At 41.8% G+C, this 26,947-nt stretch overlaps 2 protein-coding genes across 4 annotated transcripts in view; one reads left to right on the forward strand and one right to left on the reverse strand.

Moving 5' to 3' along the window:
* The window catches only part of slc25a32b (solute carrier family 25 member 32b), a 37,670-nt gene extending 37,270 nt beyond the window's left edge, over nucleotides 1–400 (reverse strand). For 2 of the 3 annotated variants that reach the window (XM_073051969.1, XM_073051980.1), the window contains exon 1: nucleotides 109–245. Coding sequence is in view for 1 of the 3 variants with exons in the window: in XM_073051959.1 (XP_072908060.1) it covers nucleotides 109–277 (169 nt within the window). In the remaining 2 variants the exon portion in view is untranslated. Of the gene's footprint in view, nucleotides 1–108 lie in introns of all 3 variants that reach the window. The other variant, XM_073051959.1, reaches the window with a different exon arrangement.
* A 65-nt stretch (nucleotides 401–465) lies between these two features.
* dcaf13 (ddb1 and cul4 associated factor 13) overlaps nucleotides 466–26,947 on the forward strand; it is a 63,509-nt gene continuing 37,027 nt past the window's right edge. The window contains exons 1-2 of the mRNA XM_073051947.1: nucleotides 466–659; nucleotides 15,322–15,521. Coding sequence (XP_072908048.1) covers nucleotides 590–659; nucleotides 15,322–15,521 — 270 coding nt within the window. The 5' untranslated portion in view covers nucleotides 466–589. The remainder of the gene's footprint in view (nucleotides 660–15,321; nucleotides 15,522–26,947) is intronic.

Consider the following 26,947-nt stretch of genomic DNA (forward strand, 5'->3'; position numbering starts at 1 on the left):
AAATGCGGCGACCCCGGCTCACAGACACGTGGCTTGTACTTTCGGCCACTGGCGCCCAACTTACACGCGGTTTCGTTGACCCTGCTAAGGGAACCGGGAGCTGTTTACCTGCGAACCTGATCTTGACGAGATCGAGCGGGTGCAGCACCAGGGTCGACACCACTCCGCCGCTGATGCCGGCCACCAGGTTCTCGTACTTCACCAGACTGACAAAGCGCAGGAATGCCGCCGTCCAGGTGACATCGGGCTCCGGGGCCGGGTCGGCTCCCGGTGACATCCTCTCGCCCGCAGAGCGCGATGTCCGAGGGCGGGGAGAACAGGAATGCCACAGAAACAGAGCCCGAACCACACCAGCACGGCACTCCAGCCTCCGCGCACGCGCAACCCTAAGAACGCCGTCAGCAACGCCATGACGCAGCACTCATTTCGTCGACATCCTATCCACGCCTCCCGTACGCCGTGACATCACCGTTCCGTTCCCTGGTCACGTGACCCAGAAACGCTGCCGCTGGGTTGCTGAGGAGACAAGTGGCGATCGCGAAAAAAACGGTCCGATTTAGGCGTCGGTGGAGTCGGATGGGATTTTAAAATGAAAGTGAAGCTCCTGTCTAGAAATCCGGATGATTACGTTAGAGAAACAAAAATAGATATTCACCGAGGTGAGTGGTTACGCAGGAGGTTACCTGAACCTGGGCCTGGCCATACAGAGACCACGTGTAGTGTGTTTGGTGATACGCCTGAATAGGTGGCCTGAGCTATAGGATTATCCGGTTGGGGCAGTTAGTTAATTAATTCCCACACAGAGCCATGTTCACATTGGAAAGGGAAGTTGTAAGAAGCGCACAAAAGATCTTCTATAAAATGACAGGTCTGCATTCAAACGTTCGGAATAGTTCAACGAACCGGAAGCTGGAGAAACTCACATCATAACAGTAGCCCTCTGTCTTTGAGTCGAGATGAAAATTTTCAGTCGGAGATGTCGGCTGTCCATTTCGTTTTGCAGATGCTGCCTGACCCTGAGTTTCGTCAGTGTTTTGTGTTGGTCTAGATTCCACTATCTGCTGTCTTCTGTCTATCTGTTCAAAATATTTCGCTGGTGTCCTAAACAAAACGGAGTGGGGCAGTGATTGGCATCTTGTGAGCGCAGTTGGTCATCTAAATAAATTCAACTCGTCAGATCTATGTAGTCTTGGGTCGATTCGCACATTATCAAATAGCTAGGGTCTTGATATTGGGAATATTGTGCTGGAAGAGATACGGAGTTTGTTTTTACCTAGCAATGAACTTGGAGAATTTCATGGAGATTTTAAAGCGTGCAGGTTTCATGATTTTTAGTAGTGTGTACTCATAGTTATCAAGAGATTATGGGGGCTACAACATATTATTTTCTGATCCTATTTTCAATGTTAAACAAATATCACACATTGATAATGTCATTGCAGCTGAAAAAATTCGGCTGTAAATCAATATTAAGATAAATAATAACTGAGAAGATAGGAATGTGCAAGGTTCACCGCCCCATTCTAGAAATGTTGTACAGAATCATCCTGTCTGGCTCCTTCATTGTGTGGTATGGAAGCTACAAGGCATCAAACTGCAAGACCCTATAGAGGATGGTAAAAACCACTGAGGGTATCACTGGGGTCTCCCCTCCCCTTATTTTGACATTTACCGGGAGCATTATATACGAAGGGCCCAAAGCATTGTTGAGGATCCCGACTATGCATCCCACGATATCTTTGACCCATTACGTCAGGAAGGAGGTACAGAGCATCAGGACTAAAACTGCCAGTCTAGTTAACAGCTTCTTCCCTCGGGCTGTGAGACTAATGTGAGACCTAGCCACCATCAAGGTCTCATCACTAGGACAGAGAGTTGTTTACTGAACAGGCAGTCCCCGGGTTACGTACGAGTTCCGTTCTTGAATCCGTCTTTAAGTCGGATTTGTACTTAAGTCGGAACAAATACATCCGGTATTATTTAGCATCAGTTAGTCAAATGTTTGTCTTAGTATATAGTATATATTTTACTTTTCTATGCATATAAAACATAAGAAATGTATGTATTCCAATAATTAAACCACTGCGTTGCTTAGTAATAGTTGTAGCTTTCATTGGGGCAGGGGCTTTCACTTGCTCCATTATTCTCACTTTATCCTTTAAAATTGTTCCGATCTTTGACCGACTGTAGCATAATGCTTTTCCAATGACCGATGGTGTTTCACCTTTTTCCGAACACTATTATTTCCACTTTATTTTCAATCGCGATCGCTTCCCGTCAATGGAACAGAAACACTGCGGGCAGCGGGTCCCGAGCTTCGCCAGCTCCCAAGGTCCGCTGGGTCCTAAGGACCACCGCACTGAGACAGGCTAAGTGGGACAAGTGGAGGCTGTGCTGGGTTTGGGTATTTGATCATCCACAATATTCTACGTGGGAATTTGAACTGGAGGTGGCAGTGCTTTTTTTACGAGGTCGAGTTGCGAGCTCAACATCAACCCAGCACGGATTTTACGGGAGTCACTGGATCGACATCAACCTGGCACAGGAGCGGTCTGTCACTGGATTGAACTGGGAAACCTCTGTTCTCCAGTCTGGTGCTGATCTCATTGCGCGACCAGCCAACCGGAATGGGGGGGGGGGGGTCAGGGTGAATCTTACTAAGAAAAATTCAAGCCAAATACAAAGTTAAACACTCAACACAGTGTCAACAGCAACAACTTAAAATGGCGGACAGTGTCGGGATCCCACTTAAGATTGTGGACGGCGTTCTCCTTCCTCGGTTCGTAAGTACAAGTTGTCCATAAGTCGGATGTTCATAACTCAGGGACTACCTGTACTGTTTACTCTTAACCTGTGCTTTGCATTTCATAACTTTGAGTTATCTTATTTGTGGCAATATTTTGTTTTTTGTGCTGTGTGTGTTATTTGTTTTGTGGGTGCACTGTGGTCCAGAGGAACATTGTTTTGTCTGGTTGTATATATGTACAGTCAGATGATAATAAACTTGAACTCAATCAGGAAGTACCTAGGCTTAATTTTTGCAGAGGTGGGACTTCAGGAGAAAATATGTCTAGCTACTGCAAAACATAGCAAATCATGTGTAGTTGCTCCCAGTGTCATTTGTGAAGAGGCACTTTAAGACCACATTGAAGTGACCTAGCACAAATCTGAAAGTTGTGTATACTCAGTCTTTCTGGATTCTCCATTAGGAAAAATAATTTCTCTGTTTGTGCAGCAACAGACTTTTTCGGCTTTAACATTTACTTTATCCATGTCTATGCAACTTGTCTTCTCAATGCTTTTGCCCCTTGTTTCATTCTGGTGATTCGATATATATATCTCTCTAGAATAGTGGTCACCAACCTTTTTAAGCCCAAGATCCCCTACAACCTCTGGGTTGTAGAATTAATGTATGGACACCAGAGGTCATCAACCTTTTTTGCACCGCGGACCGGTTTAATGTTGACAATATTCTTGCGGACCGGCTGACGGGGTGGGGGGGTTAAACATGACCGGAATACAGCAATACTCGAAGGGGGTTCCTTATGTCCAGTCTATTCTGCAATTTAGTTTTCGTGACTTTCAGCACTTAGCTTCTGTCCTGCTGGCTCACGTTTTTTCCACTGGAAAAAAAACTCAAACGGGTTTGTTTTTAAATGCAGGGTGCTTGGACTTGAGGTACTGAAGCAGTTTTGAGGGCTTCATTGCCTCATTAGACAACCTCCGGGCCTGAACTCCAGCTTCCCGCCTGGCAGACACCTTGGCCAGGTGTGGTTGGTTGTGGGTGGGGTGAGAGAATGAGGTAAGGGCTGGAGGTCCCCGTACCGGGGCCGCGGTGGTCGCAGTCCGGAGAGAGCAACCGATCAAGCAAGGAGTGCGACAGGGCGCGTGCCTGCCCCCCCCCCCCCCAAAGTAGGATCAATTGGCCAACAAAAGTTTGGCTGGAGGGATGACTTTCAGTAGATTGCTGTGAGGTAGCTGCTCTGCTATTTACGAAACCCTGATCCCAAATTAGGTCGTCTGCGAATATTTTAGCACCGGGTTCCCCACGAACATTCGGTGTGGTAAACAGGTTTAGCAGTGGAGCCCATCTGTCTGTGCTTCAGGCCAGTAGCATCGGCACTTCCCGCCAGCCACACGAGGCCAACCAGTGACCCCTGGCACAGGGTGTCGCTACGTTCAGGCGACTGATGACCTCGCGTGGGTTCAAGTTCAACAGTGGGCTAACAGGGAATGAGGAAAGGTGCAGCTGACTCATATCATTTCATATCGCCAAAACATATTGTTTCAGTGGTTGGGGACACTCTGTAGTGCGTGGGGGGGGGGGGGGGGTGGGGGAGCTACACGCATGCGCACTGGGCAGAAAGAACGGAACTAAAACCCCACAACCCGGAAGCAATCCCTCAACAGTATTTGTGTATTTCTTTTTCTTTTTTTCGGGATCTACTGGGAAAGTCTCAAAGATCGACCAGTCAATCGCGATCGACGGGTTGGCGACCACTACTCTAGAACATAGAAATAAAGTTCAAAGTAAACTTATTATCATAGTATGTATGTGTCACCAAATGTTACCCTGAGATTCATTTTCTTGCAGGCATTTACTGTAGAAGAAAAAAGTACTATAGAATCAATGAAAAACTGCACACCAAGACCAGCACATTCTAGACACCCACCATTCTGTGTGTGTTAAATAAATAACTTGCCATGCTAATCTCCTTTGATGTGTAGGCCACTCACCCGAAATGCATACTCCCTGGTATTAGACTTTCAACTGTGGGAACAATATAATAATCGGTTTGTTCTGAAAGTATCAAGAATTTCATCGTCTACTGAGATGGGATCTAATCAAAGGTCTTTATACCTTTTAATGTAAAGGTTTAATAAGTGTTAAATATACTAGTTAAGCTACATCTGTATTTGGACATTGAAATTTCCAAGCTTTTCGCAATTTAGAAAATACTCTGACTTGCTTTTGCACTCAAAGAAGATAATCTCAAAATTTACTTTATTGACTTCATTACTATATTTTGTCAGCTCACCTGGTGTCAGTGGCACACATTTTTAGTGATAAACTATCAGGCCCATCACAGGTCTGTGTTAAAATAAAATGTTCATAGAAATCCTTTGAATATCTAGCAATGTCTATAATGGTGCTTACTGCAGGGTGCATTACTGTGTAAAAAAAACCTTTGTAATCTTCTAAAATCAGTGAACATGAGCTGTTTGTGAACAATTTTATTTAATTTGTTTCCTTTAAATATGCAAAGAGATGAGTGCAATTTTTAAATGACACTAAGCTCTCTGATCTGGTTTTCTCCCACATTTCAAAGGTGTACTGTTTAGTAGGTTAATTGGTCTTTGTAAATTGTCCAGTGATTCATCTGAGGATAAATAGGTGGGATGCTGGGTGGTGGAGCTCATTGGACTAGAATGGACTGTTCTGCACTTTATTTCTAAATGAAATATTGTGGCGACCCACTTCCTAGCGCACTCGAACCGGCTCACAAATAGCCAGTGTGCCGGCACAAAGGCCAGTCCCAAAAGGGGCGCCAGGTCTGCTTCACCAACAAAGGGAAAAGCCCGCGGGGGATTGTGAGTACGTGCCCCTACAGCATCCGCGCCCGGGGAGGGCGGGATCAAGGAGGCTTTAAAGCAAGGCTGTGAAGTTCGAATAAAATCTTCTTTAACTGCAGTTTACCGACTCCGTGTCGTTATTTTAGCGCTGCGTGTAGCACACCGCTACAATATTGTCATTCCCTCAAATACTACAAAACTCTGAATTTTTAAATAGCTTAAGAATAGCATTTGAATTTTTTATATTACTGTTTTATGTCTGCTACCTAGACAGCTTTCAACTATCCATATCAAAGAGTTATATTGTTTTCCTTGCTATCATTTGGTGATAGACATGAAGGTATTAATGGCACAGGAGGAAACCATGCAGCTTTCTTTAGAATAATCCAGTCAGGTCCATTCTACTGCTCTGTCTATATATTCCTATACCATATACCATTTTTAAAATCTGAAATCAATTGCCTCTTCCAATATCCTTGCAAAAGATAGGTACTGATAGGGTTCTAGAAAATTACAAGGTTGCCAGGAAGGAGCTTAAAAATTAAATTAGGAAGGCTAAAAGGGGCCATGAGGAGGCCTTGGTGAGCAGTATTAAGGAAAGCCCCAAGGCATTCTACAAGTATGTGAAGAGAAAGAGGATGAGTCATGTGAGATTAGGACCAATAAGATGTGATAGTGGAGTTGGAGGAGGTAGCGGAGGTACTTAATGAATACTTTGATTCATTATTCACCAGGGAAACGGACCTTGGCAATTGTGGGAATGACTTACAGCTGACTGAAATACTTGTGCATATAGAGATTAGGAAAGAGGATGTGCTGGAGCTTTTAAAATTTCATTAGGTTAAATAAATTGCCAGGACCGGGCTAGATATACCCCAGGCTACTGTGGGATGCGAGGGAGGAGATTGCTGAGCCTCTGGTGATGATTGTTGCATCATCAATAGGGACGGGAGTACTGGAGGATTGGAGGGTTGCAAATATTGTTCCCTTGTTCAAGAAAGGGAGTACAGATTATAGATCAGTGAGTCTTAGCTTAGTGCTGGGCAAGTTGTTGGAGAAGATCCTGAGAGACATAATCTGATTAGGGATAGTCCACATGGCTTTGTCAAGGCAGGTCGTGCTTTATGAGCCTGATTGAATTCTTTAAGGATGTAACAAAACACATTGGAGTTAGAGCAATGGAAATAATGTATATGGATTTCAGTAAGGCATTGGATAGATTCCCCATGTCAGAAAGTAAGGAGGCATGGGATCCAAGGAGACCTTGCTTTGAGGATCCAGAATTGGCTTGCTCACAGAAGGCAAAGGGTGGTTGTAGATGGTTTGTATTCTGCATGGAGGTTGGTGACCAGTGGTGTTCCACAGGGATCAGTTCAGGGACCCCACTTTGTGATTTTTATAAATGACCTGGATGAAGAAGTAGAAGGGTGGGTGAGTAAATTTGCTGATGACACAAAGGTTGGAGGTGTTGTGATAGTGTGGAGGGCTGTCAGAGGTTACAGTGAAACATTGATAGGATGCAGAACTGGGCTGAGAAGTGACAGATGGAGTTCAACCAAGATAAGTGTGAAGTGGTTCATTTTGATAGGGCAAATTTGAAGACAGAATATTGTATTAATGGTAAGAATAAGCAGTGTGGAGGATCAGAGAGATCTTTGGGTCCGTGTCTTTAAGACACTCAAAGCTGCTGCAGCAGGTTGACACTGTTGTTAAGAAGGCGTATGATGTGTTGGCATTCATCAAGAGCCATGAGGCAATGTTACAGCTGTTACGTACCCCGTAACTGGGTCACTTACCAGCAAAGATAGAGAGGTCTGTTGAAGTCTGATGGTACTATTTTTAACAGTATTTATTGATAAAAATACACAAAAATAATATCAATGCAAACATACAGATAATATACGTCGTCAATACTAAATCTAAAAGCGCGGGTATAATAATAATCAATAAGAAATAGCTCTATCGTTGTCTAGGGGATAATGTATTGTCTGATGGAAATATAAAAGTCACTTTAGTTCATTTAGGCTGCAGCCTTTGGTTGGAGTCGAGAGAGACGGATTTTTGTTTTAGAACTTGCCCGTTTTCCTTTTTATGATGTCGATCCTTCGAAATGTCGTCGGTGTCCGTTTCCTTTTAGCTAAGCCGTCTTCCGTGGTCAGTCCCACCAATTCCGAGGCAAATGGAAAAGGACGCACGTGGGCTTTCCACCGGCTTTTGCTATTACGCTGTCACGGGACTTCTAGCGTTTCTCTGGTGCGTCTGAAAGAGGTTGTTCCCCAGACCCTCTTTTATCCTTACTCATGGGGTCTCAGATGTCAATCAGGTTGGGAGGATGCCATCCCCCCAACCAGCCCATGTTGCTCATTCCTTGAGGACATCGATGAATAGCATAGTGCTCAATACACAATACCCTCTCCAAGAGACAATGGCCGTTTCCCGTGGCTTTGTATCGTTGAGGGGCCAGGACATTCCAAACCCCCTGTGGATTCTGCGTCTCTCTCTCTCATTTCCTGGGTCTCCTGACCTGAATTAATAGCGATCTTGCGATTCTCAAAAAGGAGGGGGCTACTTTATACCCATCGGCCCCTCAAGAGTTGGGGTGCAGGCGTAACACAGCTATATATAGAACTTGGTCAGACCCCACTTCTTGGAATACTGTTTTCAGTTCTGATTACCTCACTACAGGAAGGATGTGGATACTATAGAGAGTGTGCAGAGGTGATTTACAAGGACGTTGCCTGAATTGGAGAGTGCTTTAACTGAATAGGTTGAGTGAACTTGGCTTTTTCTCCTTGGGGTGATGGATGATGAGGCAGTGATCATGAGGATAGCCAGAGGCTTTTTTCCCAGAGCTGAAAAGGCTAACATGAGGGGCCAAAGTTTTAATGTGCTTGGAGATAGGTACAGAGGGGATGTCCGGGGTAAGTTTTTCACACGGACAATGGGTGAATGCATGGAATGCACAGCTGGCAACAGTGCTGGAAGCAGATACAATAGGGTATTTTAAGAGACTCTTAGGTACATGGAGCTTAGAAAAATAGAGGGCTATATGGTAGGGTAGTTCTAGGCAGTTTGCAGAGTAGGTTACATGGTTGGCGTAACATTTCTATGTTCTACGTAGAGCAAATTCCAAACTTTAGTTGCGTTAGAAAAATCCTCTCTCACATTCCCTCTGTTTCTTGCTTCAAACTTGAAACTTAAATTCTTGATGTGTTAGCAAATGGTAGCTACCGTAGATTCCGGACTACAGAGCGCACCTGATTAAAAGCCGCTGGCTCTAATTTTAGAAATAAAATCAATTTTTTACTTGTACAGGCCGCACCGGATTTTCGGCCGCAGGTGTCCCACGTTGTAATATGAGATATTTACACAGAAAGATATTACACGTGAGGATTTTTTAACTTTTAATTAAATCCATATGGTAACAAACAAATGTATATTGCAAATGCTTTTTTTCGAACCGTGCCTGTAATACGGCTACTTTTAAATATACATACGTATCGGTAACACAAATTACGTTGCATATACTTTTTTACTGAACAGCACGAACAACATTCCAATATCTCCTAGCGACTGGTAAAAATATATATACTGCAGCCTACCAGGAAAAGTTATTGATCGCCTTTAACTTAAAAGCAGCGTTTTCGCTCGGGTCTGATGTGCTCGGGTCTAATGAGCTCGCGTAACGCGATCGGGTCTAATGAGCTCGCGTAACGCGATCGGGTCTAATCAGGTCTAATGTGCTTGGGTCTGATGTGCTCGGGTCTGATGAGCTCGCGTAACGCGATCGGGTCTAATCGGGTCTAATGTGCTCAGGTCTGATGTGCTCGGGTCTGATGAGCTCGCGTAACGCGATCGGGTCTAATTGGGTCTAATGTGCTCGGGTCTGATGAGCTCGCGTAACGCGATCGGGTCTAATCGGGTCTAATGAGCTCGCGTAACGCGATCGGGTCTGATGTGCTCGGGTCTGATGAGCTCGCGTAACGCGATCGGGTCTAATCGGGTCTGATGAGCTCGCGTAACGCGATCGGGTCTAATCGGGTCTAATGTGCTCGGGTCTGATGTGCTCGGGTCTGATGAGCTCGCGTAATGCCCCCACCTTCCCGTTTATCGCAAACCGGTATCCCACAAGACGCGGCGAAACCGGGTGTGATGTCATAGCATCCCGGGATGTAGTACAGAAAACAAATATAGTTAAAACACTTCTAACTTTAACTAACAAATGAATTACTAAGCGAAAATAATATAAACTAAGTAACTGCCATAAAGGCAGCACAATGCTGTTCTTCGAGTGTTTAACATGTTGATGAGGGTGAGTACAAATGACTGATTTACAATAATTTAATTGTGAAAGTGCGCTTGATTTATCGTACAATTTCATTGGACCTCTGTGAACTACTCATCAATTTTATTGGTCTACTGTTACGAGGCAAAATGTTTACGAGGCGGCATGAAAAAAAACCATGTATTAGCCGCTCTGGATTAAAGGCCGCAGAGTTCAAAGCTGTTCAAAATGTGGGGAAAAAGTAGCGGCTTATAATCCGGAATCTACGGTAGTTTTCTTTTTCTACCTTACTTGGACTATTGTTATTTTTATAAATGTCTCAGATTATCCCCCAACCCTCTTCAAGAATGACCCCAGTTGTTTCAACGTAACCTTGTAATAAAAATCCATAATTCTTGTAACATTTTGGCAACACTTGTAAATTTCATTTACTGTCTCAAGACATTGACATTCTTACTAAAATGTACCATTTGTGGCTCGTGCAGCACTCTAATTGTGGCCTGATCTGAGTTTTATAAAGAGTTAGCCAAGCTCTCTACGTTTCTCCATACTGACAGCATATGGTCCTTTCAATAGTCTGTTATTTCATCAAAAGAGACAATTAGATTAGTTAGATGTAATCTACCCTTTAACAAAACTTTGCTGAAGTACATGAATTCCCTGGATCAGTTAGCTTGAATCCTGGGTGATTATTGAGTTTAGAGTGAGGGGTGTGGTGATTATGGAGAACTTGACATAATGTCCACTCTTCTCTTGATGCAGGGAGGTGCCAGAAAATTGGAAAATATAAAATGAAAAACACTTGTTTTTTTTTTTATAAACTTTTTTTATTGTTTTCAAATTGTTACAGAATAAATGTGCATGAAAAAAAAAGTGTTACCCAGCCCCCTCCCCTTAACCCCTCCCCCCTAACATCCCTATTAAGAAAATAAGAAAGAGAAAAAAAAAGGAAATGCCTGGATGTTGGAAGATCCCCACATGCTCCACGGAGTTCTCATTTTTTTTTAAATATATGTTAAAGTTCTTTTTCTTTTCAATCTATAATAATACCTAATCTTTCCACTTTCGTGGTATCCTGGGAAATCTTTATAAAAGTCTCCATGTTGCTATGTGTGTCCCCACCATTCATCCAGGCAAAAAGATAGAAAAAAATTAAAATATAAAGGAAAAAAAAAATACCCCCCTACTAATGTTGTGGAAAAAAGACACAACATTACCCCCCTCTGCTGTACGGGTCATGGCAACCGCCATGATTACACACGTGAATCCCGCAGTAACCGATCCACAGCCTCCCAGCTCCCCCGCAACATAAAAAAGTATATGTATAAGAAGAGAAAAAAAAATACTATTCTCATTTAGTATTTCTAAAATTTTGCTTTTCTCTTCTGTAATATCCATAAATGTCCATCACTTCTATTCCTTGGGTCTATCTTCATCTTTAATCCATTACGTTTGGAAGCCTCTATGTGTAGTTAGCGAATAGATGGAAGTTCTTGTACAAACTCCTCCGCTTTTCGATAGTCGGAAAAAAAAAATTTTCCGTCCTCCAAAAAAATTATCAGTGTTGCTGGATGACGCATTGTAAATTTATAACCCTTTTCCCATAAGGCTTTTTTCGCTGGGTTAAATTCCTTCCTTCTCTTCAACAGGTTGTAACTTATATCAGGATAAAAAAGAATTGGTTTCCCTGCTATCATCAGTGGCCCGTTTCTATTTTTGGCACTTTGGGCAGCGGCCTTCAGGATCTTTTCTTTGTCTTGGTATCGTAAGCATTTTATCAAAATTGATCGTGGGTTTTGGTCAGCTCGAGGTCTTGACCTTAAAGATCTATGCGCCCATTCAATCTCAATTGGAGTTTCTCTTTCCATTTTCAATTTTTTAGGGATCCATTTTTGAAAAAAATTTATTGGATCTTCTCCTTCTATATCTTCTTTAAGTCCAACAATTTTAATATTATTTCGTCTACTGAGATTTTCAAGCTTATCAATTTTTTCCATAAATTGTTTTCTTTCTGATGTCCAAGCAGTATTTTCCTTTTCCATTTTGTCCATTCTTTCAACCATGTCTTCCGTTGTAGTTTCCAAGTCCGTAATTCTTTTTTCCATTTTTTCCTGTCTCTTTGTCATTTTATCAAGCATAGTCTCCATATTGGTCATTTTTTTTTCGAGTTTTTTTTGGTTATTTTTAATTACTTTTAATGTGTCTAATTTACGCATTATTTGCCTCAAAGTCTTTTCTATATTTCTAGAAGGACTTTTACCTCCTTCAGCTGATCCTTCCGAGAGATTTGATTCTCCCTCCGATTCGCTATCACTTTCAGTTGCAGTGGTAGCTGGGCTTTGTAGTTCTTTTTGTTCCTGTTTGCGCATGCTCCATCCTTCGCGTTTACGCAGTTCACGGTGGTTTTTTCCTTTGGAAGTGGCAAGCGTTGCCACCATCTCCTGTTCAGTATCACCGGCGATACAATGTACCTGAGATCGCGGCTCCTCGGTAGACGTGGGCCTCGCTCTTGTTCCAACTTGCGTAGTCTTCCCGGTATTAGTTTTCTTCATCTTCTTTCCTTGAGGCATAGCTTGACACAGTCCGGAGTCATTTATAAGCAACTTTTAGAGAGTATTGACTAACTTTTCTTCATTTAAACATTAATTTATTAACTTTTTACGGGAGAGCTGGGTCCCTGCGTCTCGATCCTACGTCATCACGTGATGTCCCCCGAAAAACACTTGTTGGAAGAAAGAGTGAAACAACATTTCTACTAAAATGTAAACTACTCCAAATACCCGGTAACATTTTCCTTGGTTATTATTTCTAGAATCTCAGCCACCAGCATTGTTAAAATGTTTAGTCCATAGTCACCTATTCTTGAGTAAGTGTGTCACATTTATCACTTTCCAATCTTCTGGCATCTATTAGAGAAAATTAGCAATTCTGCAGAGCACCTCTATCTTCATAACTCCCACCCAAAATTTCCAAAGAAACCTGACCCAGACTGCTTACCCACACGGTATCCATATGTTTATTACCACCCCATCAATCATTTTTACAAATTCCACTTTTACTGATGTCTCCCACCACTTTTTAGCAAAGACTGATAACACTTTGATAATAAATGTACTTAGAACTTTTGAAACAAAGTACTTAAGTATTCTATAGGGAGAAGCGCTGTCGATGTTTTGGGCCGACACCCTTCGTCAGGACTAACTGAAAGGAAAGATAGTAAGAGATTTGAAAGTAAGAGGGGGAAGGGAAATGCAAAATGATAGGATAAGACCGGAGGGGGTGGGGTGAAGCTGAGAGCCAACAGGTGATTGGCAAAAGGGTTACACAGCTAGAGAAGGGAAAGGATCATGGGACGGGAGGCCTAGGGAGAAAGAAAGGGGGAGAGGAGCACCAGAGGGAGATGGAGAACAGGCAGAGTGATGGGCAGAGAGAGAAAAAAAACCCACTAAATATATCAGGGATGGGGTAAGAAGGGGAGGGGCATTAACGGAAGTTAGAGAAGTCAACGTTCACGCCATCAGGTTGGAGGCTACCCAGCCGGTATATAAGGTGTTGTTCATGCCATCAGGTTATATACCGGCTGGGTAGCCTCCAACCTGATGGCGTGAACGTTCAATTCTCTAACTTCCGTTAATGCCCCTCCCCTTCTTACCCCATCCCTGATATATTTAGTGTTTTTTTTCTCTCTCTGCCCATCACTCTGCCTGTTCTCCATCTCCCTCTGGTGCTTCCCTCCCCCTTTCTTTCTCCTTAGGCCTCCCGTCCCATGATCCTTTCCCTTCTCTAGCTCTGTATCCCTTTTGCCAATCACCTGTCTGGTTCTCAGCTTCACCCCCCCCCCCCCCTCCTACTTTCAAATCTCTTACTATCTTTCCTTTCAGTTAGTCCTGACGAAGGGTCTCGGCCGGAAACGTCGACAGTGCTTCTCCCTATAGATGCTGCCTGGCCTGCTGTGTTCCACCAGCATTTTGTGTGTGTTGCTTGAATTTCCCGCATCTGCAGATTTCCTCGTGTTTACTTAAGTATTCTCGATGAATTCCAATAATATTTTGGTAAGGTGTTGGAGTCTATTATTAAGGATGAGGTTTTACAGTACTTGGACGAATATGATAAAATAGGCCAACGTAAGCATAGTTTCCTTGAGGGGAATCTTATCTGACAAGACTGTTGGAATTCTTTTGAGGAAGTAACAAAGGATAGACAAAGTAGAGTCAGTGGATGTATACTCGGATTTTCAGAAGGCCTTTGACAAGGTGTCACACGAGGCTGAAAAACAAGATAAGAGCCCATGAGAAGATATTAGCATGGTTAGAAGATTGGCTGACTGACAGAAAGAAAAGTGGGAATAAAGGAGGCCTTTTTTGGTTGACTGCCGGTAATGAGTTTTGTTCCTCGGGTTGGTGTTGGGGTCACTTCACATTATATGTCAGTGATCTGGATGTTGGAATTGGTGGCTTTGTGGCCGAGTTTGCAGATGATTCAAAGATAGTTTGAAGGGCAGGCAGTGCTGAGGAAGCAAGAGGACTTGGCAGAAAGACTTGGACAGATGAAAAAAATGGCAGATGGACTACAATGTAGGGAAGTGTATGGTCATGTACTTTGGGAGAAAGAATAATGGCAAAGACCATTTTCTAAATGGGGAGTATATACAAAGGGACTTGAAGGTCCCTTGTGTAGGATTCCTTAAAGGTTAACTTATGCTCTTATTCTAATCTTCCCCTTCATCTAGACAAATACCATTTCCTTTGTTACCCCTGCATACATTGAACACTTTCTATTTGGTAAACATTTTAGGGAACCTAAATCGAAATACATTTTTATTTTGATTGCCAGTTTGATATTCCTCTTCATTTATTCTCTGAATTTATTGTTATTAGCCTGGTTCTTGCTTGATTAAGCTCACCTTTTGCAGTAAGCTAAGTCTGCAGATAGCAATCTACCTTATTCCTTCTCATGACAAGAGTTTTGTACATATTTTAACAAACAGGAATCAAATAGTGTGAGATATTAATGCAAACACAATACATTAAAAATCTGAAGTACTTGATTGGGTCTTTAGTACTAGCAGATCTTCCATGCTATTCAATGTTGTTTTCATGAATACTCTTGACACACTTTCAGATATTTTTTTTAAGATGTTACTCGGTATTATAATAAAAACTTTCCAGCGGACTTGGTGGGTGGAAATGAGGGGCTTGGTGTTTTTAAAGGAAGCACGTGAAACATCAGCTGTTGAGTAAGGTGCAGTTGGATACCTGATTATCAAAGTTTTACTGGGCTAGTAATATGGAAGCTATTAGTTGGTTTCAAGTCACATTATCTTAGTAATAAGAAATAGAGAGGAGATGGTATCATGGAGAAAGAAAACTGTTTATGTTAGTCTGGGCCTGTGCTGGTCTGTGCTTACTTAATTGAGAAATTAATTGCAGAATAACTGGCGTTGGCATAATTTCTGTTTTCAGTTCCTAGGAATTATGATCCTACATTGCATCCGTTTGAGGTACCTCGGGAATACACCAGAGCCCTGAATGCAACCAAACTGGAACGAGTCTTTGCAAAGCCATTTATAGCATCACTTGATGGGCACAGAGATGGCGTGCACTGTATGGCTAAGCACTTTAAGAGTTTATCCACAATAATCTCTGGGGCTTGCAATGGTGAGGTAAGGAATGCATTTTTTTTTATTATGCAAAATGTGAGGGATACCACTTGAGTAAAATAGAAAAACATCCAGCTTGAATTGGTGCTAGAGGACAGCCAGTTTTTTGACAAATTGCTGTGTTATACTCAGTAATGTAGTGAAATAAATATCTCAAGATATATTATGGATGGTCTCATGTGAATAATGTGAATAATAAAGCATAATTCTGGTTAGTAAGTATGTAAGTCGCAGTTTTGTAAAGATTTTTCTAATCTAGTAATGGAGAAGTACAAATGCACTGTTCTGGTTGGTGTATAATCCTCAATGGATGAGTGACTTGTACATCAAATAAAACAGCAGATTTCAATAAGGGGAAGGCTTGTGTTTTTAAATCATTTTGCTTAACTTCTTGATAAATTATATACATTTTCCTAAAATATATTAGCTTGCTTATTATTTGTGGCTAAAAATAAGCTAATTGTTTTGGGTCATGTTGATTCAATAGAAATAATGCTGGTGAAAGTGAAATAAATTTCTGAGGTTGTAAGTGCAAATCCAAGGTAACAAGCAATAATGCATAATGAAAACTAAAATAATGTTGCTAAAAGGTAATTATGCAACATGCTTTTTTATTTAAACACATATCTATAATTAGAAGTTAGAAAATCATCAACTGGCTAAATGAAATCAGCATGGGTTTACTTGTTTGACTACGATTAAGTGCTATGTTGAAGTAATGAGGTTAATAATAAGCTTGATGTGCAACATGCCTCAATCAAATCAACTTTCAGAGGACCTAAGAAAAAGAATTGTAGAGATGCACGAAGCTGAAAAGGCTACAAAAGCATTTCTATAAACCTATGTTCATTAGTCCACAGTAAGAGAAATTATCTACAAATGGAAGAAATCCAGTACTGTTGCTACTCTCCTTGGTACTACAAAGATCACACCAAGAGCACAACATGCAATGCTGAAGGAGATGAAAACCTAAGGATAACAGCAAAAGGCCTGCAGAAATCTCTAGGACGTGCTAAAGTCTCTGTTCATGTGTCCACTATTAGAAAAACACTGTACAAGAATGGTCTTGGAAGGACACCACAAAGGAAACCACTGCTCTCCAAAAAAAAATTGCTGTGCGTCTCAAGTTTATGAAAGACCACCTGGATGTTCTACAACACAGATGAGACAAAAGTTGAACTTTTTGGCAGAAATGCACACTGCTATGTTTGGACATCAACACCAAAACCTCATCCCAACTGTGAAGCTTGGTTTGCGGCTGCTTTGCTGCCTCAGGGCCTGGATAGCTTGCAATTGTTGAGGGAACAATGAATTCAAAATTGTATCAAGACATTTTACAAGTGAAAGCCAGTGTAGTGGCCTGTCAACTGAAGCTTAATAGAAGTTGGATGATGCAAAACATAATGATCTGAAACATGAGTAAATCAGCAACAGAATAGTTTAAAAAGAAGAAAATTCATGTTTTGGAATTGCAAAGTCAGAGTCCAGACCTAAACCCAATTGAGATGCTGTGGCATGACCTGAAGAGGGCCGTTCATGCAAAATATCCCAGAAATATTGATATACTGGAGAAAGTTTTGTCTGGAGAAATGGTCTAAAATTCCTCCTTGCTGTTGTGCAAGTCTGATCAGCAGCTACTGAAAATGTTTGTTGGATTTTATTGCTGTTAAAGGAGGTTCTACCCAGTTATTAAATTCAAGGGTTCACATAGTATTTCTAACCTGGATTGTGAACAAGTAAACAGTATGTTCAATAAAGACATCAAAAGTACAATTGTTTGTGTTCTTAATTTGGACAGATAGTCTTATTATTGTGACCTAGATGAAGAGCAGACCACATTTTATGAGTAATTAATGCGAGAAAACAGTTGCAGAGGGTTCACAAACTTTTTCTTGCAGCTGTATAGAAACTTTGATGATAACGTTTACTTTGAACTCTGAAATGTTGCCTGACATGTCTACATTTTCACAGCTTTTGCTTTATGTATATCCCATCATAAAGATAATTTCAAAACTCAAATTTGTTTGTTGTTTCCAGTACACAAGGGTAAAGGACAACAAAATAATTGTTACTCTGGATCTGATGCATCATGAAAAGATCACGATAAAGAACACAATAAATATAAATAAATTTATCTATGTCTGCCACAGTGCATTTTCCATACCATGAAGTGATGCAGCATGTTAGGATGTTCTCAGCTGTGCATCTGTAGAAGGATGTATGGATGTGCATAGTTCAGGTCCCTTAGGCATTAGTTAGCTTTCTTGATTGTGTAGCATGTGTTCTGAGACCATGAGAGTTTGTGTGAGATGTGTACTCTGAGGAGCTTGAAACTGCTGCTGTGCTGCCAAGTGTGTAAGTAATGTGAGTTCTTCTGAAGTTGATAACCATCCTGTTTGTATTGATGACATTAAGGAAGAGGTTATTTGCATAGCACCAGGCTTCGAACTTTTCTACATCCTCCATGTAGGCCATATCATCATTGTTGGTGATGAGCTCCATCATTGTTGTATCATCAGTGCATTTGACAATGCGATTACTCGAGTGTTTGGCCATCAGTCATGTGTAAGCAGAGTATACAGCAGTTGGCTGAGCGTACAGCCCTGGGGGTGGGGGGAACCCATGTTGAGAATGATGGGGAGAGAGGTGTGGTTGTGCATCCTGACTGTCCGAGGTCCGTTGATGAGGAAGTCTCAACACCTAGTTGCATGTGGTGTATTTAGACTGAGGAGTAGGAGTTCATTCACCAAGGTTTGTGGGACAGTAATCGTGAATGCTGAACTGAAGGCCAGAAACGGCATTCTGACCATAAGATGTAGGTGCAGAATTAGGCCATTCGGCCCATTGTATCTGCTGCAGGATTTCATCATGGCTGATCCACTTCCCCCTCAACCCCGTTCTCCTGCCTTCTTCCCATAACCTTTCAAGCCCTATCAACCTCCGCCTTAAATTCTAAGTGGACATCCCTCAATACTGAGACTGTGCCTTCTGGTCCTAGACTTCCTCACTATAGGAAACATCCTCTCTACATTCACTCTATTTAGGCCTTTCAATATTCAATAGGTTTCAATAAGATAGTGGTCGTCAACCCGTCGATAACGATCAACTGGTCGATCTTTGAGACTTTCCCAGTAGATCCTGAAAAAAGAAAAATAAATACACAAATACTGTTGAAAGATTGTTTCTGGGTTGCGGGGTTTCGGTTCCGTTCTTTCTGCCCAGTGCCCATGCGTGTAGCTCCCCCCCCCCCCCCACACACTACACGGTGTACTTCATTGGTCCCCAACCACTGGCCCATGAGGAAACAATATGAGTCAGCTGCACCTTTCCTCATTCCCTGTCAGCCCACTGTTGAACTTGAGCCACACGAGGTCATCAGTTGCCTAAACGCAGTGATACCCTCACGCGGCCGGCGGGAAGTGCCATTGCTACCGGCCTGGAGCACAGACAGATGGGCGCCGCCTCTAAACTTGTTTCGTACACCGAATATTCGTGGGGAACCCGGTGCTAAAATATTCGCAGACGACCTAATTCGGGCTCAGGGTTTCGTAAGTAGCAGAGCAGCTACCGCGCTGCGATCTACTGAAACAAACTTCTGTCGGCCGATAGATCCTACAAGGGGGCGGCAAGGGCCTGTCGCTCTCCTCGCTCGCTCAGTCGTTCTCTCTGGACTGCGACCACCGTGGCCCTGGCACAGGGACCTCCAGCCCTGACCTTGTCCTCTCACCCCACCCACGACCAGCCACACCTGGCCAAGGCATCTGGCAGCGGGCGGGTGGGAGTCTGGAGTGCGGACCCGGAGGCTGTCTAATGAGGCAATGAAGCCCTCAAAACTGCTTCGGTACCCTGGGTCCAAGCACCCCGCACTTAAAGACAAACCTACTGAGTTTTTTCAGCAGAAAAAACATGAGCTGCGTGGGACAGCAGCTAAGTGCCGAGAGCCGTGAAAGCTAAATTGCAGAATAGACTGGACATAAGGAACCCCCTTCGAGTATCACTGTATTCCTGTCATGTTTAACGCCCCCTCCCCGTCAGCCAGTCCGCAAGAATATTGTCAATATTAAACCGGTCCGCGATGCAAAAAAAGGGGTGGGTACCCGTTTATATATTATTTCTACTTCGGGTCTTTACATGCGCATGCATGTAACTAATCGATTTGGGGTCGATCTCGCCTTTCACTAAGGCCGAGGTAGTGGATTTTGGGCTTAAAAAGGTTGGTGACCACTGCAATAAGATATCCCTTCTTTCTTCTAAATCCCAGCGAGTACAAGCCCAGAGCCATCAGTTGTTCCTCATATGATAATCCTTTCATTCCTGGAATCATTCCCATGAATCTCCTTCTGAACCTTTTCCAATTTCAGCACATCCTTTCTTAAATAAGGAGCACAAAACTGCTCACAATACTCTTAAGTGTGGCCCTACTAGTGCCTTATAAAGCCTCAGCATTCTGACATCTGTCCTTGTTATAGGTGTGTCAAGACCACATGCATGACAGATGCTGTAGCATCTCAGTAAGCATATTAATGAGTGAGCAGTGTGGCAGGAATGGAGTTTTTGATTATGTGCCATTACCAGCTGTTCAAAGCACTTAATGATTGGCCTCAGTTCCACTGAATGGTAGTCATTTAGTTCTGAAGGTGTAGACTTTGATACAGGGATAATAGTGGCTGATTGTAGGGACAGCAACCTGGATGAGTGAAGTATTAAAGATATCTGTGAAGAGGTCAGTGAGCTGGTATGCATACTCCCGGACTACTTGACCTGGGATGTTGTCTGGCCCTGTTGCCTTAAGGGAGTTGACTCTCAGCAGAGTCCCTCTTATACCTGCTTCTGTTTCAGACAGTGGCTGCTCACCTGGAAGGAGGATAGATTTTGTGGATGATGTCATGTTGCATGCCTCAAAGTGTGCATAAAAGTTGTTTTAGGGTGTCCGTGAAACGTCACTGCTACAGTCAACACTGTTTTTCCTTGTGTACTTAATAATGCCTTTGATGCCCAGTCACAATCACAGTGGATCGTTATTGGACAGGTGTTCCTGAATTTTTGTGCACAGGCAGTCTTTGCTCTCTTGATGCCTAAGATGAGGTTTCTTTTTGCTGCACTGAGAGTTGTTCCATCTCCAGACTTGAAGGCAATATCCTGGGCTTTTAGAAGGGAGCACACTTTTGTGTCTAGCTAGGGCTTCTGGCTGGGATGAGAGGTGAGGTACCAACATTTATCACCACCTACAAGTGTAGGTGGTGATAGATAGATGCATATTCCTTGAGGTTTGTGTCTTGAAGCTAATGTGAAATCTTGTTCCCCAAAATAAATCTTGTCGGGATAATTCTGAACACAAGCTGCAAGTTTCTTCATGCTTTAACTCCTTAAACACCCATCCGATTCAATATTTGGTCTTTAATTCAATGTGCTTCAAATTGAACTAACAGTTGCTAATGAGCACCTAGTCAGTATTGGTACGAACCCCGTAACTGGGTTACTTACCAGCAAAGATAGAGACGTCCGTTGGAGTCTGGTGATACTACTTTTAACAGTATTTATTAGTAAAAATACACAAAAATAATATCAATGCAAATATACAGATAATATACGTCATCAATACTAAACCTAAAAGTGCGGGTATAATAATAATCAATAAGAAACAAGCTCTATCGTTGTCTAGGGGATAATGAATTGTCCGATGTAAATCTAAAGTTCATTTCAGTTCATACAGGCTGCCGTCATTTGTTTGTCGCTGTGTTGCAATTGTTGAAGAGAGAGAGAGAGATAGAGGAATGGGAACAGTTACCGCTATTGCTTTTGCCAACCTTCCTTTATGATTTCAATCCATCGGTGTCTCGTTGTTGTGGCCATTCAAGTATGACCTCTCCTTTAGCTAAACCGTTCTTCCGTGATGAGCCCACCACCCAGGCAAGGAAGGACGCACACGAGCTCCCACTGGCTTTCGCTATAAAACGCTGTCACTGGATTTCTAGCGTTTCTCCTGGTGCGTCTAAGGGGTGTTCCCCAGACCCGTCTTTTATCCTCACTCACGGGGTCTCAGATGTCGATCAGGTTGGGATGATGCAATCCCTCAACCAGACTACTCTGGTTGTCCCCTGAGGGGTTTCAATGAATAGTACAGTACTCAATACACAATTCCTTCTCCAAGAGACAATAGCAGTAATCAGTGGTTCCATTCTGCTTGTGTCAGGAGACATTCCAAACCTTGTGTATTCTGCGGTGTCTATAACAACTGCCTTTGCTGTTCCTGTGTCTCTCTCATTACTGACATGCTGTGTATCTCTCTCATTTCCTGGGTCTCAGACCCGAAATAATAGCGATCTTGCGATTCTCAAAGGGGGGGGGGGCAGGCATTGGCGATTCTGGACCCTTCTGTCCATCAGATTTGCTCCTCATTCGTAACAGAATGCAGTTTATAAAACTTTGAGTGGCCTTTTTCACTTGAAGCCATGTAAGTGCATGGTCCATAAGGGAGTGAGATCTGTTCCAGCATTAGTTACTAGGTGTATTTCTGCTTGGGCTGTTGGCAGGAAGTTTGGAGTGTTGATCTTAGTGTTCCTTTGTACATACAGTGCCTTGAAAAAATATTCAGCCCCCACAACTATTTTCACATTTTACTGTCTCAATTTTCTAAATTTAAAATGTATTAAAGTAGGATTTTTTTTGGTTAACCTACGAAACGTTGTAGCAAAATTCTGAGGCTGAAGAAGTATACATTGTCTTTGTAATCACAACACTAACTTTCCTCAGGTGAAATACTTTATATTACTTGACCAAGTCACCTAATTTGTTGATGTAGAGAATTGGGAGGATCACCTATTTTCAATGAAATGATAAGAATAAATAATCCCTCTCTCTGTAAGGTCCAACAGTCTAGTAGATTTTCAACAGACCAAACCAAAATGAAGACAAAAGAGCATTCAAGTAAAGTCAGCGAAATGATAATAGAGAAGCTTAAATCTAGGGAAGGGTACAAGACTATATCAAAAGTAATGAATATACCTTAGAACTCACAGTGGATTCCATTGTGAAAAACTGGACAAAGTATGAAACCACAGCCATACCGCCTAGGTCAGGCCAACCCTCTAAACTTGGTCACCAGAGAAGAATGGACTAGTAAGAAAGTATATTGTGACACCTAGTCACTCTGAGTGAGCTGCAGAAGTCAGTGACTGCAACTGGAGATGAAGATCACGGCTTCAGTCCTTTAAGGCCTTGCATAAAAAGGATATTCATGGAAGAGTGGCAAGGAAGAAGCCCTGGCTAATAAAATAACATATCCTTGCCCATAAAGAACTTGCAAAGTGTCACTTAGAAGATACTGTAAAGATGTGGAAGAAAGTCTTGCAGTTGGATGAGACTAAAGTAGAACTTTTTGGCCTCAAAACTAAGCAGTATGTGTGGCGTAAATCTAATACTGCGCATCAGCCAGCTAATACCATCCCTACTATAAAATATGGTGGAGGTAGGATGCTTTTCAGCAGCAAGGACTGGAAATCTAGTCAAGATTGATGGGAAGATGAATGCTGCTAAATACAGAGAGATCCTGGATAGAAATGTGCTAGTCTCTGCCAGAAAGCTTAAACTGGGAAGGAAGTTAATCATTCAGCAGGACAACTACTCAAAGCACACTGCCAGAACAACCATGAAATAGATTCAAATGAAGGAAATTGATGTCCTTGAGTGGCCTAGAGTCCTGACCTTAACTCAATCAAACATCTCTGGTAAGACCTCAAGATTGCTGTCCACCGCCATTCCCCGATTAACCTGGCACAGCTTGAGCAATTTTGTAAGGAGGAATGAGCAAATCTTGCTCCATCACATTGTGCAAAGCTAATAGGGACTTAACCAAAAAGATAATAGATGCATGAGGAGGCTTAACTGAGTACTGAGCAAAGGGGGATGAATACTTCGCAATTATTGACATTTCAGTTTTTTTTCATTTTTAGTTTTTCATGCTTTTCCCTGTATTTCTGAGTTGTATTGTAAAAAAGGAGCATGCAATTCATAATAAAAATCCTCAGTTAAATTGATTAATGTTAATCCTCAGTTAAATTGTTGTAATACTCGTTTATTTGAACAAAGGTATGGGGACTGAATACTTTTACAAGGCACTGTGTTCTCATGTGTTCTTATCATCTTGCTATATTTCACCGTTCATCCAATCTCTTTTCCTCCTCTTCCCGCTCCATGCTCTGCCATGACAAGGACATTGTAGATAAAATCCATTTTACATGATCCAGTGTAGTATCTTTGTAAATTATATCTTACATGTATGCTGTGGTGTATCAGTTTCTCAGTCTGGAGCCAAATCAAAGGTCTACTGTCACAATACATGTTGAAGCATTTCCATTCCCTCCTAAAAACAAAATCTATGCTGATAAGTTCTTGGTCAATGTTATTAAAATGTGTTACGGTAGGGGGAGACAAATTCTGCTTAACTTTGACAGGAAGAAGGATTTGTTCCAATTGTGTAGATGAATTATAAAGCATGTAAATAGAAACAATGTAGATAGCCTTATATTCTTTTCAATTACTAGTCCAATAGTTCTCATTTTAGTGTTCGATTATTTCCATGTCACATCTGTATTTTTTCCCCTCAACTATTCACTCTTTAGCTTTTGCTGTGTCATACTGTAAAGTATCTAATCTTATTGGTGTGGTTAGAAATACCTTCCCCATCTCAGCCGTCCTCAGATCGTTGATACTCTTGTCCTCCAAAATAAGATGAATTGTTGCCTCTAATCTAATGCTGCTAGACTATTAGAATCTTTGCCTTTATTTTTATCTTTCCCATAAATAACTCAAATTCTGTGCTGTCTCTTTTCATGTCTGCCAAAGTACAAATTAATTAGTTGATATGACAATTCCTACATTATAACCCAAAATTGTCAATTATGTTTTATTTTGGAAAGCAAGTACAGCCAACAATTTTACTAAAATAAATCAGTTGCAATTCTAATTTAAGTAACCACAACTTCTACTATTCAAGATCAGGTTAAAAATCTAAAGGAATATTTCACAGTGACCTAAAACTTGGACAAGAATTTATGTTTGAGTAGCTCCAGTAACCTACTGTGCAAGAGTTTCTGCCTTGTTGAGTTTGAAATATATAACATGGACTAATACTCAGTTCATGAGAATATTTTACTCAATTTACTGTTACTTTTCAGTTGTGCTTTTGCTGGTATTTACTGTGGCCACTTTATTAGGTACAAGAGTGGAACCCAGTGTTGTTTTCTGCTGTTGTAGCCCATCCACTTCAAGGTTCAGTGTGTTGCACGTTCAGACATGCTCTTTTTAACATGTGGTTATTTGAATTACCATTGCCTTCCCCTCAGCTTGAACTAGTCTGGCCATTCTCCACTGACCTCTCTCATCAATCTCATCACCAAGGCATTTTCGCTCACAAAATTGCACTTAGTAGATTTTTTTTCATACCATTCTTTGCAAAGGTTAGTGTTGAAAAAACCAGGAGATCAGCAGTTTCTGAGATACTAAAATGACCCCATCTGGTACCAGTGGTCAAAGTCACATTTCTTCCCCATTCTGATGTTTGTTCTGACCAATACCTGAACCTCTTGACTATATCTGCATTCTTTTATGCATTGAGTTGCTGCCTCATGATTATCTGGCTAGATATTTGCATCAACGAGCAGTTGTGCCTAATAAAGTGGCCAATGTGCGTATATTGTGTACATATCTCCTATCTCATCTCAACCCACATATTGCCTAATTTTCTCCATGTATACATGCATTCTTAGAGCCTAGATAGTTTGAAACAGATAGAATTTGATAGTGTGGGATCAATGGCAAAAATGCAGGATATCAGGATCGTAATCAAGTTTAATATCACTGGCATATGTCATGAAATTTGTTAACTTAGCATCAGTACAATGCAATACATGATAAATATAGAATAAATAAATAACAGTTACTATATGTATGTATATTAAATGGTTAAATTTAAAATGGTGCAAAAACAAAAAAAGTGAGGTAATGTTCATGGGTTCAATGTACATTTAGAAATTGGATGGCAGAGGGGATGGCTGTTCCTCAATCACTGAGTGTGTGCCTTCAGGCTTCTGTATCTCCTTTCTGATGACAATGAGAAGAGGGCATGTTCTGGGTGATGCGGGTCCTTAACAATGGATGCTGACTTTATAAGGCACCGCTCTTTGAAGATGTCTTGGATACTACGGAGGCTGATACCCATAATGGAGCTTTACAACTTTCTGTGGCTTCTTACAATCCTGTGCAATAGCCCCACCACAAACCATACCAGACAGTGATGCAACCTGTCAGAATGCTTTCCATGGTACATCTGTAGAAGTTTTCGAGTGTTTTATGTGACAAACCAAGTTTCCTCAAACTCCTAACAAATTATAGCTGCTGTCTTGCCTTCTTAATAACTTCATCTATATGTTGGGACTAGGTCAGATCTTCAGAGATATTGGCACCCAGGAACTTGAAATCTCTCACTCTCTCCACTTCTGATCCCTTTATGAGGATTGGTTTGTGTTCCCTCATCTTGCCCTTTCTGAAGTCCGCAATCAGCTCTTAGTCTTATTGACGTTGAATGTAAGGTTGTTGCTGTGACACCACTCAACTAGCTGTTTTATCCCACTCCTGTACACCTTCTCATCTCCATCTGAGATTCTGCCAACAATGGTTGTATCATCAGCAAATTTATAGATGATATTTGAGATATGCCTAGCCACACAGTCCTGGATATAGAGAGAGTAGAGAAGTGGGCTAAGCACACCTCCCTGATGTGTACCAGTGTTGATCTTCAGCGAGGAGGAGGTGTTATTACCAGTCCACACAGATTATGGTCTTCCTTTTAGGAAGTTGAGGTTCCAATTGCAGAGGGAGGTACAGAGGCCCAGTTTCTGTAGATTTCCAATCAAAGGTGATCGCTGCACTGAGTGGACTTCTACTCTGCTAACGAAGATAATTCAGAGAATTGGAAATTGATCACCATAGACCATGGACTTAGCTACAGAAATTTCTCAGGACAGGGTAGTAGGCCCAACCAACTGCAGTTAGCATATCAATGACTGTCCTGCATCACGGGGTTTGAAGTACAAATATTTGCTGGTGACCTACCATATTTAAAGTTGTTTCCAATGATGATCTGCCTCACGTTATAGTATGTCCACCTCTCCTTGGCATTCTTCTGAATTGCTAATGGTCACCGTGGAGCAGAAACTGAACTTGATTGCCCATATAGAGATTACAAGAGTGGCCAGAAGCTATGTTGACTGCAATAACACCTGAAAACTTTTTCACCATTAACCAGTGTATTTTAGGGTGTAATGGAAGTCATTGGTTAAAATGTACAAGTTTGTTATTGGTTTTTAATTGACCTTCATATCCAGCTGTTTTGTAGGAATTTATACAGTGTCATTTTAAAAGGATAGCCC

Source organism: Hemitrygon akajei, chromosome 1 (assembly GCF_048418815.1).
Source record: "Hemitrygon akajei chromosome 1, sHemAka1.3, whole genome shotgun sequence".
Taxonomy (NCBI): Eukaryota; Metazoa; Chordata; class Chondrichthyes; order Myliobatiformes; family Dasyatidae; genus Hemitrygon; species Hemitrygon akajei.